This window comes from Ostrinia furnacalis, unplaced genomic scaffold (genome assembly GCF_004193835.3).
Source record: "Ostrinia furnacalis isolate ACB-3 unplaced genomic scaffold, ASM419383v2 OfSCF0193, whole genome shotgun sequence".
NCBI classification, from domain to species: domain Eukaryota; kingdom Metazoa; phylum Arthropoda; class Insecta; order Lepidoptera; family Crambidae; genus Ostrinia; species Ostrinia furnacalis.
Window position 1 is genome coordinate 2,847 of NW_021130432.1, and position 18,056 is coordinate 20,902.

Consider the following 18,056-nt stretch of genomic DNA (forward strand, 5'->3'; position numbering starts at 1 on the left):
TTTCTTAGCGGATGCCTCATCATAACATCTACCTGCATGCTAGATTTCCAGTGGTTTGGGCTGTGCGTTGATAGATCACTATGTCAGTCAGTCAGTCACCTTTGAGTTATGTATATGTCAACGTGAAATTGTGAATTACGTCAGATTATAATCTGACGTAGTTAAATTACAATCTAACCTAACCTAACTTAACCACTTTTATACTACCTACAGCAAGTCAACCAGCCACCTAACGCACATACGCCTGCACCACCCATCCAAGCACACTTGCTTCGTGTGCGGCGAGTCGTTCATTGGAGAGAACGGACTCAACATGCATTACAAGAAGGCTCATAGAGGCGTGAAGGTAAGACAGTTTTTATTATCAACTAGCTTTCCGCCCACGACATCGCCCGCGTGAAAGAAGAGCTGTTTTAGGGTTTTTCCGAAATTTATTCGAAAAACCATACTTGGGCTTCAACGAACATTAAAAAAAAAAGAATCAGCAAAATTGGTCCAGGCGTTGTTGAGTTATGCGCTTACCAACACATGCGATGTGACGTCGCACGGTGCGCAGTTAACTCTACCGTGTTGTAAGTAGAAAATTATATTATAAAGAAGTGTCAAAATCGAACTGGAGATGTAATAAAAGATAATAATGGTTTAACCTGATGTTTGTATGTGTGACGTCACGTCATGACACTCACGGACGTTGCTCACTTATCAACCCGGAAAGGGATCGTAACTGTGTCAACACGAGGCGGTCAGTATTCTTTGTATGAAACTCCATACTGCAAGTACTGCAACGCACATTTATTCTGCACCGTAACGTAAACGCCTCGCCTCGCGATCTACAGCGCGCGAAAGGCGATACAGTGTTGATCCCTTTCCGAGTTGATAAGTCTGCTATGACCTTTAACCAGTATGAGACTAACGCCCGTATTCACAAACATTACTATGAGGTCTCACAGTGCACGCGGACACACAGGGTGACACGAAGCAATCACAGAGCTCTATTCAACGCTGTGCGTTCGATTTTCTGCGTCATTTAAGCAAGAATCTTTTGTTAATACGGGTGTATGTGTTGTTACAACGTGTCACGTGACGTCACATAAATGAAAATATCTGTATCCTGTATTAGATTTTTGAAAAATAAAAGCATGTTGAAAATAAGCTTCTTTTTTATTAAATTTTAACTTTAACACAAGACAATAAACTACAAATTGCGGTGAATATACAGGGTGTTAGGTAAATGGGTATATGAGCCGACACTAGCCCATGCTAACATGAGCATCTAAATGGTATGGTGAAGTTAGAAAATTGATATCTTCATTTTAATTATTTTAATTTTCATACAAATTGGATTTTATAAAATTTATTTAGTATGAAAATTTAAAAAAAATAAAATGATAATATCAAATTTCTGACTTCACCATACCATTTATATGCCCATGTTAACATGGGCTAGTGTCGGCTCATATACCCATTTACCTAACACCCTGTATACCCACATGTCCTACAACCATCAAAATCGTTACAGCATTCGGATGCGGGCACAAAGCGGTGCACAAACTGCGATGTCCGTTTCCATAACAACGACGCTCTGAAGAGGCATACGGAAGGGAAAGCTGAATGTGATCCTAGTTTAAGGTGAGTTTATATTATGCAAAACTAAAGTCTGGTCGCCGAGCACATAGATGATAGAATTTCGTTCAATGACCCCAAGCTACCCATCCTTATCGCTCGCGCGTAATTATATTGCTGTCGCGCTGTTTTTTTACTCTTTTTCACGCTTGAACCTTGATTATAAATGTTTTAAATACAGTGTATTCTTATTTATTTATAGCCCGTGTGGTCGCTGCGGAGAAAATTTCAACACTTCAGAAGAATTAAAGGAACATACGAAAGAACATTCCAAAGAAGAACAAGTGAAATGTGAAGAGGTACATATTTGATTTGTTAGATGCATTTTCCAATATTTTTAAAAATCCGATCCGAGTTTTTACTGTAGAAAAATTTCCTGGAATATTGTTTTTGTTGTATAAAATTTTCCGAACGCCTTTTTTCTCTATGTTACTTTTTAATGCACGCAAAATTTCGTAGTCTTTCATTTTACTAGGGGAAAAACTTCTTCAGTTATTTTACTATCAGTAGAAATAGTCAAACATTTATTTAATAGGACACAGTAATATGACACTTCAAATAGGCTAGTTTCCTAAAAAACTTTTAGTCCGTCACTGACATTATCAAAAAATATTGGAGACGTAGGGTAAACCGTATAGCTATTGCCCACTTAAAGATTTCAAACACATTGAGATGAAAAATTAAAGAAAGTATTTTAATTATCGACCATTTATGACTTTTTTCTTATAACTCAATAAACTGTTAAACAGAATATTAACAGTTTTTAGTTAAAACTTACGTAACTTAGAAAATATTGATATAAATTTAAAATCCTCCAAAAAGTACAGTCATTGCCCATTACTTACACTAATTGCCCACATCAAAGCACAGTAATTGCCCAGTATCTTAAAACAAAATAATCAATTTTAAAATGACAAAATAGGCTTTAAAAAAACAAAACAAAACATTAAACTTAAATTCTAGTAATACAGTCTTCGATCGCTTTTTGCAAATTTTCTATGCTATATTGAACTTTTGGAGTCTTTGGCATACTGAAAATGAAACATTAAAAGCCATTTTAATATTTATGCCTGTAAATTGCAAAACAAGTCTAGCAATGAGCAACTTAAACAGTGCTACTGCATGGTGGCAACACTCTAATAATAATTGCCCTGGGCAATAACTATACATTAACATATGGCAATAACTGAAATGATGGTGGGCAATAACTAAAAATATACAGATTTACGTGCAGTGATTACCCACCGTTAAAATGACCGTTAGAAATCAAATTTTATCAGTTATTTTCATTGATAATGGAGAAAACACTTATAATTTCATCATGACTATACACCATTAGTTGAATATTAAATAACTTGCAAAAAAAATTTAACCTCTAAGCAAGTAATTCCTTAGTAAAATTGTTAAAGTCTTTACCTGTTTGAGTAACATTTTCACCCGTCTTGAGAAAATCCGCCATAACTGTTTTTTTTTTAGTGTTTCCTATTCTAGATTTTAAATCAACTGTACATTGATCTCGGAGCCATCTACTTAGTAAATTCAAATCTAACTGGAGTAATTCAAAGTCAGCACCTGACAATATTATTCTTAAAGTGGGCAATTACTACCAGTGGGCAATCACTCTCTGGTTTACCCTATATTTTTATTTGTAAATCAAACAAGTAATTACGAAGTTATAATGAGTTGAAGTTCCACGCGACGTCACATAGTGCTACTCTTTTAAGCATGCCTTGACGTCACGGGCTCTTCCTTTGAACTTTGGCGCGCTCTATCTCTTTAAATTTTAATTAGTTTGAAAAAGTGAAAAATACGTGTAGAGTATTTTTTGATAAGTTAACCGACGGACTAATTCAAACTCTTGCTTTTTTAAGTATCAAAAGTTGACATTATTGCGTTGTACTTGTACAATAGGCCACAGTTCCAGCTACCCATTTCCGTTTTTTCTCTCGCTCTCATCAAATGGCGATTCTTTGCGATAAAACGAGACGACATAACCAGAAATGGATAGCTGGACTGTTGACTAGTACATACAGTCAGCGTCAAATAGTTTGTGACACCCAAAGTGGCCAAGAAGTTGCCAACACAATCTTATTCCAATGTAACAAAGACGTGTTACGAACTTTTTGGCCACTTTAGGTGTCACGAACAATTGACGCTGACTGTACATCATCCTCTACAAGATGGTCCTTCGAGCCGGATCTGAGGTGGAATTGTGTAAAGCAATCCTAATCATTTGACAGTTCACGACGTACGATAAAGTCAGTTAAACAAAGCGTTTGACAGAATAATCGTACGTTATGAATTGTCAAATGATAACGATTGCTTTACACAATTCCTTATTATTTTATGCCTTTTGTTTTTATTTATTTCTTTAGTGTCGACACCGCCTTCCCCTTCATATTTTTTTTTAAGTAACTGTCCTCACCATTGGTTGTCTGGAAGAGATCGCTTCATAGCGATAAGACCGCCTAGTTGTTTTTGTGTGTTCCTTTTCTTTCTGTTCTTATCCCCTCAAGCGATCTGCCGCGGGAAGGCGCTACTGCGTGAAGTGCCACCCCCCTTCCCGCGGGAATAAAAAAAATTCCTGTTCGCATTTTCCCTAAAATAGCTTATCATTATTACCGTTACATACTATCGAATCACATTTTTGGAATCTGGATAAAATTACCCGTCTTGTGGTGTAACTTTTAAGGCTAACAAATATATATTTTAGGTACAAAACTTACTTGAATGAAAAAGATTCGTCATTTTTGTCACTTTTTGTGATGCACTTGATTCACCTTCAAAATTAAAAGCAATGTTATACAGGGTGTTTGGTACATCGTGTGCCAAAATGATTTGGCAGATAGAATGGGTCATTTCCTATATTTTCAGCCCCCATAACACGTTCCATGCCAGGCGGCTACTTTTATATTATTTTTTTTAGTAATTTCACCAAAATACCCAAATCGCATCATTTAATTTCGATTTAAAAAAAAACTACTAGGCGTAGCTTCAAAGTAAATATTTTGTTTTGACGTGCATTGATGTAGGGTTGCATCAAATCTAAATTTACTGGCAAATATCATCTAGTTTTTTTTTAATTCAGCTTTGAAGTTTTCCGAAAAGTTAAAAATGGACCGAACATTTAAGTTTACATGGCTATAAAAAAATAAATAAAAGAGATAGCGATCTTCGGATTTTATCAAAACTTCTCTAGTCTATCCCCATTCAAACAGTATACTAATCTTGTTTAAATAATAACAACAACTTCACAAATTCCTTAAATTAGTACATTGACTCTACTCGGACTGATTTGCGAAATTTGTGTTTATAGCCCCTTTTTGTGTGAATAGCACGTTATTAAACACCTAACAGGTAAAAATTATTTATCTTATGCAATGTAAAAACCTTTTCCCTATTGTTTTTCAATGTGGATTTCTGATTTGGCCACGATATAAATGCATATTAGTGTTAAATTTGACTTATTACTTATTAATCAATAAACTTAAATGAGAAAAATTCAATAACAATAAAGAAAAGATACCAATTGAAATAATTATAAAATTATTTGTTTTCACCCGGTGTAAACACCCACGGGTGGAATGAAACGGGTTTTTATTGGGTTTTTACCCTCATGTGGGTTTTTACCCGGGTGGAAACCCATCTCTACTCGTGACAGCAATGATGACAGCAGCGACGTCATAATGTAAACAGTTTACATTGCTTGCGTACTAATGATTATTCGAACGTTGAGTACTGATACTGCAGCGGATAATCCTACTAATATTATAAATGCGAAAGTTTGGATGTCTGGATGTTTGTTACTCTTTCACGCAAAATCTTCTGAACGGATTTTGTTCAAACTTTACAGTATTATTGTTTGTAACCCAGATTAACATGTAGGCTATAATTTATGACGATCTGTGACACTAAATTTCACGCGGGTGAAGCCGCGGGCAAAAGCTAGTGAGCACATATTTTGATTTCTTTGTGTGTGTGAATTTCTATTGCGACACTGAGTTTCGAACTCAGCGCATTAATTGGCATCTCTCTGTATCTATGTATAATATCACGCATGCTATATTTTTGGCATTCGTGAATCCGCTTACCCACATAGTGTTCTTAAAGGTTACTAAAGCTTTGTTTGTCACCTGTCATCCGCTTTGCACTGAAAGTCGAACCTTAACTTCGAACTCCTATGTTCTGCTGATTAATTTCGTTGCGGGTCCAATGACAGTTTAACTTTCCCCCGGGACAAACTTGACCTTCACTTGAGTTGAGCGGTCAAGCTGTAGAAACTGGCTACACAGGAGTTGCAGCGGTGGGAACGAGAGGTGGGAATTGTCCCGTTTTGGTACATCATAGTGTAGAATAAGATTTATCTTCAAAATATTGTATTAAGTATGGAATCTTTGCAGGGACGTCCGTGGGAAGAGTCGAAATACATCGCGCGTTTGCGAGGTGTGCGGCCGAAAGTGCATTGTAAGTATGCAAATTATTTATTTCAACTGGCAGACAGTGGTGACTGAGTTTGTTGCGGCGCTTCTTCTCAGCACTTGCCAAATGTTGGTCTCGAAGCGCTGGTAGGGCAAAAAGATTATGAGACATGTAAAGGCTCCTTAAGAGCAAAACTTTAAAGTTTTTTTTATTTTATTTTAATATTTGATGATTTGTAAGCACTATTTTTAATAGTCCATACCAGTGTTGGACTCCATACAAATAAAGGAATATTGACTTTATTGCGATAGTTTCTGTCACGTCGCATAATGAGGGCTATCGTTTTTATACTTAACAGTTGGCACCCCTGGCGATTGACAGGACCTTACTCTACAGTGGCGCCATCTTGAGGAGTGCAAATGCGATAGTCCTCCTACCACTTTAGCGCTCACCAGTTGGCGCCACTGTCTTCGCTACTAGCAAGTGACAGGACCTTACTCTACAGTGGCGCTAACTGGTGAGCGCTAAAACGATAGCCCTCATTGAACCCCGTGTGTTCCCAGTCGAACGCGTCGCTGCGGTACCATCAGCGAATCCACACGGGCGAGCGGCCATACCAGTGCAACCAGTGTCCGAAACGATTCAGTATTTCACAGCGGCTGCAGGTATTTATGATGAAAGCTTTACATCAGGTAGTTAATAAGTCAAATACCACTGTTTGTTTTCTTTAAAGTAAAATAAAATAAAAATGTTTTTAGCGGTTTTTGGAAAAATATTGGCAAGTAGCTTTATCACATGATAAGTACCTATTGTACAAAATACATAACTCAGTTTTACATTCTATAATAATAAGTGCCTAGTGTGAAAAAATAATTTCCATATAAAATAAATAACTACAAAATAACACCCACTCAGTGTTTCATGTTCTAGAGTAGAATCCTGACACTGGTATTCTTTGTTTACCAATTTTTCTCATTTTTTTTTATCAACAACGAGGAAGCTCTTGGCCTGCATCTCACCTGATGGTAAGTGACGATCAGGCCGAAGGTGGAAGCGAGCTTCACCCGGAATCCTCAACCACGGAGGAACTGGCTATCTTACCTCCAACTGCCGGAACACAATAATGCTGTTAACATTGTTGTCATCCGCTTTGCACTGGAGGAACTCATTGTCTTCTGATTGATTTCGTTGCGGGTCCAATGACAGTTTAACTTTCCCCCGGGACTTTGACCTTCACTGGTCCGGTTATTGGCGGTCAAGCTGTAGATCCTGGCTACACAGGAGTTGCAGCGGTTGCAATCCTGTTTATAATTTTTTTTGCTATTTTTGCTTTTATCTTAAGCTAGTATTTATCTTTCCAGATACATCAACGCACTCACACCGGCGAGCGTCCTTTCAAGTGCAGTATATGCCCTAAGGCCTTCAAACACAAGGCAGCGCTGAATAGGCATGACAGGGTAAGAAATATATTAATTTTTACCACAAATCTCAGCTGAAAGTGATGATGAAGTGAAAAAAAGCTTCACCAGGAATCCTCAACCACAGAGGGACTGGCTATCATATCTCCAACTACATTGTTGTTATGGTGATTGGTGACAGACTTAAGAAAGATGGTGTTAACTAACCAAACGTACTTTAGAACAAGTTTTTCCTCCGACCAGAAAACTTTGCCTCTAATGACCAAACCAAGTAGAAAACTTGCCCCATATGGGAAACGAACCCTGGACCTCTGGGTCTGAGACAGGTCTAACCACTAGACCAAAAGGTGGTCACTACTGCTATAACAAACTTCAATAAGAAATTCCCGAATAGTAGGGTCCATGTGAGCTATTTTTTTTGTAATCACCAGTTGGCGCCACTAGCGACTGACAGAATTTTACTAGACAGTGGCGCCAACTGATCAGCACAAATACGTTAATAGTAAGACACGGGTCTTAACGCGACGTTTATTAATGAGTTACATTATGTACTCATGGCTTGACGTTTCGGCTCATTAATAAACGTCGCGTTAAGACCCGTGTCTTACTATTTTAGTTGAAATGGAACGCGAAACTTTAAAATCTTATACAAATATGTTAGCTCACATGTCAAAACTGTTTACTGTTAAACGATACAAATCCAATAAATTATACAGGGTGACTGGAACTAAAAATCCGGTGCAGTCCTGTTGCCCCCCCTGGGGGAGCCAACAGGATTTCGAAATCCTAACTGACCAACCATGTAGAGGAGGTGTTTTGGGAACTATTGGACCTTTACCTATCTAAATTATAGCTACATGGGAATTTGCTAAAGCGGGTCTGAGGTGGAATTGTGTAAAGCAATCGTAATCATTTGACAGTTCATAACGTACGATAAAGTCAGTTAAACAAAGCGTTTGACAGAATAATCGTACGTTATGAACTGTCAAATGATTACAACTGCTTTACACAATTCCACCTCTGGTTTCAGTCACCCTGTATAATTAATTGACTAATATTAAAATGGTAACTTTCTATTCACAGGTGCACACGGGGGCGAAGCCCTATTCCTGTGCGCACTGCGACAAGTCATTCTCCCAATCCAACTCCATGAAAGTGCACGTCCGCACCGTCCATTGGAAGCAGCCTTCGCCGTATCGGGCTAGAAGACCAGCTGTGGAATAAAGGACTTACACTTATCAACCCTGAAACGGATCTTAACCAGGGATGTTATGGATATCCGTTACCGTAACCGAAACTTTAGGATATACGAAACTTTTGAATACAGTTTTGGATGCAGGCAGTTTCAATTTTTTGTAAAGGCACAACAGCCTGATTTACCTTTATAATGCCATCTATAGTCTGGTCTGCGAGCACGTAGAATTTTGTCCAATGACCCCAAGCTTCCCATCCTTATCGCTCGCGCGTAATTATATTGCTGTCGCGCTCGCACACTCACTGCGGGCGCCCGTCGCACAGTCGCGACAGCAATATAATTACGCGCGAGCGATAAGGATGGGTAGCTTGGGGTCATTGGACAAAATTCTACGTGCTCGCAGACCAGGCTTTAGAAGTCCCCAAACTTACTATTCCCACCTCTCGTTCCCACCGCTGCAACTCCTGTGTAGCCAGGATCTACAGCTTGACCGCCATAACCCAACCAGTGAAGGTTAAGATTGTCCCGGGAGAAAGTTAAACTGTCATTGGACCCGCAACGAAATTTGGATTTGGTCTACTCCCCACGCTAGCCAGAAGTGGAATTGTGTAAAGCAATCGTTATCATTTGACAGTTCATAGCGTACGATTGTTCTGTCAAACGATTTTCGATTGCACTTTTTTCAGTGTCAGATTAAAATTTTTATATTATGGACTTGTTGTTTGTAAAATTTTGTATGATACTATGAATAAATAATAGAGATAATAATACTGCATTTGATTGATCTTAAATTAATTTATTTTTCAATAATGTTTAATTGTGATATTCTAATTTAATATTATAGATGTTAAGTCGATTTTAGAATTAATTTAAAACAAATGAAATAACAACAATAGTTATCATAAAAAATGGTAACAAAAAATATACCAATTCAAATTACAATTGTTTTTAATTTCATTTGATTCGGTCGTCGCCTGCTGTTTATATTTTTGATGTCTAAATTTTAAATATATTTTATTATTTTTAACGATTAATCATTAACTAAAATTTTCAAGTTGTGCTTAAAAAAAAACTCAAATCTGGTTTAAATTATTTTATTTTTGTATTTTACATCTATTTATAAATAAATATTATATTACACTACTATCCTTACTATCTGATTCTAATATCTCAATATCATTTTTTTAGACCACCGACGTTTAGTCGGCCGTTAGTTGGGTCGGGCTGTTAATCAGTATGGGCAGGCCTGTTAATCTCCGCGAGTTTACATCGAAAACAAAACACGCACAATGGCCCACCTACAGGATACTATTCGACAAGGCCTCACATACGAGCGAACTCACGCACGCGTATTCTTGTGTATGATGGAAGAAAATAAATAAAATGGTGTACTAAATACTGTGCAGTGTTTAACTGCCTAAATAATAATAAAAACACAGAATGTACTTTTTTAAGATGCCTCAAGACACTGAGAGGTAAATAAGTAGTTAATATTATTCATGATAATTCATGCTAAAACATGTATTTCCTCCGCCATTTTCTGCAGATTGGCACCTCACGTCACATCATTTTACCGAAGTCAGCCCTATAGCTTCGGCGCAGTGCCGATCACTGACGTTTGTCAACAAAATGGTGCTTGACTCTTGAGACAGGCTAAATTACACCATATTGTTAATAACATTGAGCATACATTTTTTTAAATACCTTCGCGAAGTAAAACTTCTGTACGTAGTACTTATTATTATTCTGTGGTATGGGCATGTTTGGAGGTGCGCACATTACACCGATTTGGTATCGGCCGATTCTTCATACAAATTATAATCGGGCCCAACTATCGGACAACTGAAAGTCAGTGGTTTGCGCCTAGACTTAGCCGCGGAATAATATTTATTTTTTATAAATAACAGATCTACTACATATCTAAAGATACATTATTCCGGCTTCGTTCGTCGTTATCATCAAGTTTGGCGCCCGTATATTTACATATTGGGGCGCCTACTAACATTTTGGCTCGCATAACGAATTGGCTCTAAATGATGTGGCTCAAATTTGAAAGGCCCATGGAACTAGACAAAATTTTATAGTTAAAGAGAAGGGGCACCGTTATTATAAAATTGGAATGGGACATTTATAGAAGGTTTGAGTTACAAACAAAATCAGTAGAATCGCTTCAAAGGGGTGCCCTAAAAAATATAAGGATCGCTTACAAACTTGGAGGGGCGCCATAAAAGACATCCGGTAAGGGGCCCCCTGCCCCGCTAGGTAGTCCCATATGCACAGTGCGTATGTGCGCCTTCCGCGTGTAGTTCAAAGAGAAAGACTTGCCGCAGTGGGCACAAGGGTACGGCTTCTCTCCTGTGTGCACCTGAAAGGGAAATACAGGGTGTTTTACTTATGTACAGTTCAAATTATTAGTTTGTTGGCCCTTTTCGGGTCAGTTTTAGCTTTCCCTACCACCACTACTAGACAACCATACAAAATTAAATTTATAAAATCCGATTTGTATGAAAATTAAAATAATTAAAATGAAGATATCAATTTTCTGACTTCACCATACCATTTATATGCCCATGTTAACATGGGCTAGTGTCGGCTCATATACCCATTTACCTAACACCCTATACCCTATAGAAAGAGAGGAAGAAAAATATTTTATTTAGTTCAACATATTGGTTGGTGCTGAGAATATTATTATGTGACGGCAGGAACATATGACGTGACAGAGCACATAGATGACCCACGCTGAACTGTCCCACCAAACTCAATGACAGGGGGGCGCTACCATCGTTCAACTATATGGTTTCCAACATGGCAAACATCGGAACCAGCGATCCGGTATTGACGGTGGCGCCCCACTGTCAATGTCATGCATAGGACAGTTCAGTATTTTGGAACTATACAAGTCTGATGCACATCTGAAGTCTCGCTGACGTCACAAAAACAGTCGACCGTGCCGCTCCCATATCCTCAGGCACTGACTCCTAAATAAAATATCTTTCGACAAATAAATATCTTTCGAAATTTCACACAGCGCTATCTAGCCCCAAAGTAAGCAATTAATATGCTTGTGTTATGGGTCCTAGTTTAACGGATATACTACATATATACTTTTTAAATACATATTATACATAGTAACACCCAGACCCGTCACAGAAATTAAAATTCATCATTTCATTTTCTGCCCGGCCGGGAATCGAACCCGGGACCTCTCGGCATAGTAGTCCGTTTTAGAACCACTACACCAAACGGCCGACTTTGAAATAATATGATATAGTCAGAGACTAGATCCAGCATGTGTACCACTTTCACTTTTTACCCGACTACGGTAAAGCAAAAGGAGGGTTATGATTTTAACAGGCTATGTATGTATGTTCATCGGTTCCCTCGTAACTTCTAAACTACTTATCAGAATTCGACAAATGACCTATCATTAGAAGCGTCTTAATTGTCCGCTGGTTATAGGCTATATGGGGTTTCACAAAATCTAATGTGGCGCCCTCTAGCGGACAAAACATACAGAGTAAAAAAATTAAGTTAAGAAAAAAATAAATATGCCGTGTTTGATATCATTTTGTCGATTATTTTGCGCTTAAAACGGCCTCTACGTGTTGGATCTGTGTCCCCACGCAAGCCTTATAAAGGACCGGGCCACTTTTGACCCGTGAGCTCCAAAGCGTACAAATAATAATTTATAGTTCTAAAATACTGAACTGTCCTATCCATGACATTGACAGTGGGGCACCACCGTCAATACCGGATCGCTGGTTCCGATGTTTGCCATGTTGGAAACCATATAGTTGAACGATGGTGGCGCCCCCCTGTCATTGAGTTTGGTGGGACAGTTCAGCGTGGGTCATCTATATTGTGCATTTTGGCTATGAAATTTATTTATCATCCGTCTATCATATGTTACTATGACAACTTTATTTGACACAGGCACAAAAATGATGAACTATACTTACTCGAACATGTCTGATGAGTTGCGCCTTGTGCCGGAAGGCCTTGGGGCAGTAACTGCATTTAACTGGCCGCTCTCCTGTGTGGATACGCCGATGGATCTGAGAGAATAAAGAAATGGACAAAAATTTAAATTAGTTTGTCATAAATAGTAGAGATGAAACAGATATCCGGTAACTATCCGGTAGGCCGGATATCCGGTCTAAATTTACTATCCGGCCGGATACCGGATAGTAGCTCACTATCCGGCCGGATACCGGATATTAAAAAACTACGACAATTTCCTGTTAATAAAATAAAATACATCAATCTTTGAGGTAAATATCAATAAAATGGCTTATTATAACGGCGGCTTTTATTTAAAGTCCAAAAAGTTACAAAAAAGCCATATTAAGGCCTTTCAAAAACTAATTTCTTTTTCTGAGCTATTCACTCTAAGGACAAATACATAAATAGTAAATATCTGTTAATGTCGAAATATTGCCAAATAAAATATGCGATCTTTTTTTCACTGATGGTCTGATGACATGATGCAGTTCAGTCAGATTACGCAGCAAGTAAACTAATTTAATTTTCGCTATTCAATTATACACTCACGATGGCAACCGAAATCGTCCGAATTGATCTGCCCCCTTTTCAAGTGGCAAAATCTGATATTCTGTTCGGACGGATTTGATTTTCGAAAAGTGTGACTAGTCTAGTCTACTAATAGACCCACTGATCGCGTTCGAAGCACCTGTGCGGCGCTAAACTCGTCACGACATGCAACGAGACAATAAGCCAACTATCCGGCCGCCGGATATCCGGCTATCCGGCCTAGCAGCTGGCCGGACAACACAACTATCGGCCAACTAAAAATCAACGGTGTGCGCCTACTCTAATACGATACTTAGTATAGACTTCAATAGGACTGCCAAATGCTATAATGATGTGGTTTAACTAGCTAGTACGTACTTGCAATCGCTCGTTGACTCGGAACCGCTTGGGGCACTCGCTGCACTGGAATGGAAGCTCGCCCGTGTGTATCCGTAAGTGGTTACGGAGCGCCGCCGCCGACTGGAGACAAAATTATAAATTAAGTTATAATCACCGTTCAACAAAAATCCTTTTTTTTGCGCATGGGTTTATTGATTAAAAGTTCTGCCAATTAATTACTTGACTTTTGTTATTAAACCTAAACAACTGGACATTTTGAAAACATGACAATTTGCGAGTCTGGCAGATTGCGACCGCTTGACGATTTGCGCATAAAGGAAATCCTGTATACAGTTGTAATTATTGTAACTTGTTGACTATCTTAATAATTAATAATTTCTTGTTGGACAGCTCTAAAAACACACGGGTTGCTTTGTACGGTAATCGTGAGCCTCACTAGCTAACGGGACACCTATTAAGTAGGGTGGCGCCTAAAATTATACAGGCGCCAAAGTAATGGTGGCGACAATATCATAATATTGTAGCGCTAAAATTATGACGCATACAATGTAGGCGCCAAAAGTACATATAGGGGCGCCAACACTACATATAGGGGCGCCAAAACACCATATAAGGGAGCCAACACTACAAATAAGGGCGCCAATTCCTCTAAATGGCTAATTACTGAGCATTTCTTGCCGCAGTCGTCGCATATAGCCAGCGCAGGCCGCGACAGGCAGGGGTAGGTCGCTGGAGGCAGGCGGAGGTGCACTTGTTGGTAGTGCAGCGAGTACGAGCTATATGCGACGCCTTGCCGACTACTGGGGCTCGGCCACTGGTGGTGACTAGCTAGCAAGGCGCCTATACCACATTTAAGGGCGCCAAAACACCTTATAACGGCGCCATCGCTACATATAGGGGCAACAACACTTCATATAAGGGCGCTTAGAGAGTTGGTATCAATACAATGGCGCCAATTCTTTAGCTGGGGAAGATGGCCCATATAGGGGCGCCAACACTTTATACAGGGGCGCCATCACTACATATAGGGGCGCCAAAACACCATATAAGGGCGCAAACACTACAAATAAGGGCGCCAAAACAACTACATAGCTACTTACCGAGCATTTCTTCCCGCAGACGTCGCATATAGCCAGCGTCGGCCGCGACAGGCAAGGATAGGTCGCTGGAGGCAGGCGGAGGTGCACTTGTTGGTAGTGTAGCGAGTACGAGCTATATGCGACGCCTTGCCGACTACTGGAGCTCGGCCACTGGTGGTGACTAGCTAGCAAGGCGCCTATATCACATTTAAGGGCGCCAAAACACCTTATAAGGGCGCCAACGCTACATATAGGTGCGACAACACACCATATAAGGGCGCTTAGAGAGTTTCTAGCAATACAATGGCGCCAATTCTTTAGCTGGGGAAGATGGCCCATATAGGGGCGCCAACACTTCATATAGGGGCGCCAACACTACATATAGGAGGGCCAAAACATCATATAAGGGCGCAAACACTACACATAAGGGCGCCAAAGCACTATATAAGGGCGCTAACACCACTATATTATTACTTACCGAGCACTTCTTCCCGCAGACGTCGCATATAGCCAGCGCCGGCCGCGACAGGCAGGGGTAGGTCGCTGGAGGCAGGCGGAGGTGCACTTGTTGGTAGTGGAGCGAGTACGAGCGCGCCACGCCGAATGTTAGGTTGCACTGTGAAGGTAAGATGATATTTTATACCATTACTAGCTTTCCGCCCGCGGCTTCGCCCGCGTGGAATTTTGTCTGTCACAGAAAAACAATATCGCGCGTGTCACCGTTTAGACCTACCCTGGACTACGACAAACATTTTAAAACCAAAATCAGCTCAATCGGCCCAGCCGTTCTCGAGTTTTAATCAGACTAACGAACATCAATTCATTTTTATTTATATAGATAGATTATGCCGTGCAAAGCCGTGTGGTGACGGCAGAGTAGAATACATTTGTCACCAACCCCTACTCTTCCCGCGGGTGTCGTAAGAGGCGACTTAGGGACTACACATCAAACAGAGAATGGGCAGCAGCGCTCTCTGAAAAATATCAATCTTTTAAACTGCGATCTCCAACCCGCCTGCCAAGCGTGGGGATTATGGCAAAACCCTCCACTATAGTGGAGGAGGCTCATAGTCCAGCAGTGGACTGTAAAGGGCTGTTGATGATGATGATGAGATAGATTATAGGTATAGCCTGACCAGGAACATAAAAACCCTGGAATAGAGGCGCTTCAATTGCATTTGATAGTGCAACACTGAGTACAGTCGTACATGTGTTAAATTAATAGGCTAAATTTATGTATCAGGATTCAGGAATACGGGCTAATTTGATATTTTCATAAATTAACGAAAAATATTATTAAAGGTAACCTGGTTTAAATAAATTAAATGAAACCATCAATCGAGCTAGTAGGATTTATTTTATTATTCATCAATAATCAAATTCAGAACTTGAATATTCAACTGCAATGTCTGCTCATGAACGCTTCAAACTCGGTACTTCTTTCCCAATTCCATAAAATTCAAAACTTAGAAAGTGACAAAAAACTTTAAAATAGGTAGTTGAAACAGACTACAGCTAATTTTCATAGTGGACTGTACTATACGATAAACATGTCAGTCAATTTGACAACCTTTGTCGGAAACATTATTCAATGAAAATATTGTCCGAACCCTTAGTATTTCTCTTCGACAAATACATTAACACATCGTGAACCACTTTTCTTTCACGATTATAAAAATATTTTAGCAATTTAATTCACAAAATCAATTGCAAACATTTAAAATAAAGTTTGTTTACACTTTGACAACAATAGACTGACATGCAAGGTGACATGTCAATGAAGTTTTCAGTTACTGTTGCCATTAAAAGAAATTAGTACCATTAGTTTTCCGCAACATGGCGAGGGTTTTTATGTTCCTGGTCAGGCTATATCAAACTTAACTGAATCAATGCCATAGCTCAGGCAAGCGGACTGTGTGATATAGACATATTATGACGTAAGCAATTAAGCATACATCTGAAGTCTCGCTGACGTTTGAAATTGAAAAAAATATTACCAGACCATGGTCCCTAATCGTGTTATTACCGCAGTTATTAAAGCAGTTATCTAAATTAAAACTTTCTATTTATTAATAAATAATAATAAATAAATTGTTTATTTCTCACCACATACAATACATATCTATATATATAAAAGAAAGTCGTGTTAGTTACTTCGCTTATAACTCAAGAACGGCTGAACCGATTTAGCTGAAAATTGTCAGGGAGGTAGTTTAGAGCCAGGAGAAGGACATAGGATACTTTTTATCCCGTTCGAAATTAAAAAAGAGTCTGCTTATTTATTGCCATTAAGGCGGAACAAAGTTCGCCGGGTCAGCTAGTTATCTATATAAATAAAAATGAATTGTTATTCGTTAGTCTGATTAAAACTCGAGAACGGCTGGGCCGATTGAGTTGATTTTGGTTTTAAAATGTTTGTCGTAGTCCAGGGTAGGTCTAAACGGTGAGCAAATAAGGAAAAATTGCGATGGCTTATTTATTGCCTTTAAGGCGGAACAGAGTTCGCGGGGTCAGCTAGTAAACAATAAGAATATTATTAACAATCAACAAATTGTGGCAGGTTAATACCTGAATTATTGATGTATTGGTGTATTGTCGATGATACTGAATAAACATTTTTTCTTTCATTTAGGAAAATTCCTGTTGCTCAGGATATTAACCCTCCACCCCATACAAGAAGTATTAAAGTTTAATTATTATTGTTTCTATTCGATCTTATACCTCCTCACACCTGACGACTTTCTTCTTCATCTTCCGCTCCTCCTTAGCGTGCTGCTTCAAATGCTTCTTAAGGTCCAGTTCTGTGCTGAAGCTCTCGCCGCATTTCGCACAATACCTTTGGAAATTACCAATCAGATTTGTTACACTTTCCCAGTGAAATAAAAAGAAAAATAGCTGAAGTTTTTAAGTTTTAGCTACTTTTACTATTGAAAACCTTAAGACTTAACCTTAAGCAAAAAAAATACTCAATATTAATTGGAATGATGACTGGGTAATATTTTTTTACTTTATTTTGTTACTGGGTAATATATTTTTTTTTATAATCGAATATATTTAAAGTTAATACTGTAATTATTCGCGTATCACTTCTTAGTAAAAAATCTACTTAGGCGTGACGTAACGCACCATTTCAACTCGATGTAGCACTTAGAGATGGGTAAGTGCTAATAATCCGATTAATAGCAATTGGCTAGTAACGGATTAAAAGCAGTTATTAGCCATTAATAGCCAATAATAGCCGATTTCAGATGGTAACCCTGCTATTAATGTTATACTAATGATTAAACATATCCCTTCATAGTTTACAAATGTAGCACTTGAAATTTGGAAGGGACGTAGCTTAGGTACCGTAGAGGTGCATTAAGAAAGGAATACCCGAAATTCCCACGGGCACGGGAATTAGCGGGAAAATCCTTTTGTATGATAAAT

The 18,056-nt window shown here is 38.8% G+C and overlaps 1 protein-coding gene and 1 pseudogene across 1 annotated transcript; one reads left to right on the forward strand and one right to left on the reverse strand.

The window, feature by feature from the left end:
* The first annotated feature begins 213 nt into the window (after positions 1–213).
* On the forward strand, positions 214–8,774 carry LOC114354461 (zinc finger protein 502-like; annotated as a pseudogene).
* A 1,781-nt stretch (positions 8,775–10,555) lies between these two features.
* LOC114354468 (myeloid zinc finger 1-like) lies at positions 10,556–17,468 on the reverse strand. Its single transcript, XM_028306865.1, has 5 exons — positions 17,349–17,468; positions 15,106–15,243; positions 13,567–13,668; positions 12,618–12,713; positions 10,556–11,020 (listed from the first exon to the last, which is right to left on the reverse strand). The coding sequence occupies exons 1-5, from the start codon at positions 17,376–17,378 to the stop codon at positions 10,859–10,861; spliced, it is 528 nt and encodes a 175-aa protein (XP_028162666.1). The 5' UTR covers positions 17,379–17,468; the 3' UTR covers positions 10,556–10,858.
* Positions 17,469–18,056: the final 588 nt, after the last annotated feature.

Bases quoted from the DNA above. Each gene is read 5' to 3' on its own strand.
- LOC114354468 (XM_028306865.1), bottom strand. From the start codon at position 17,378: ATGAAGAAGAAAGTCGTCAGGTGTGAGGAG. The intron at 15,244-17,348 runs GTATAAGATCGA...TTACCTTCACAG, and splicing joins AAGTCGTCAGGTGTGAGGAG to TGCAACCTAACATTCGGCGT. The intron at 12,714-13,566 runs GTACGTACTAGC...TTATTCTCTCAG, and splicing joins GAGTCAACGAGCGATTGCAA to ATCCATCGGCGTATCCACAC.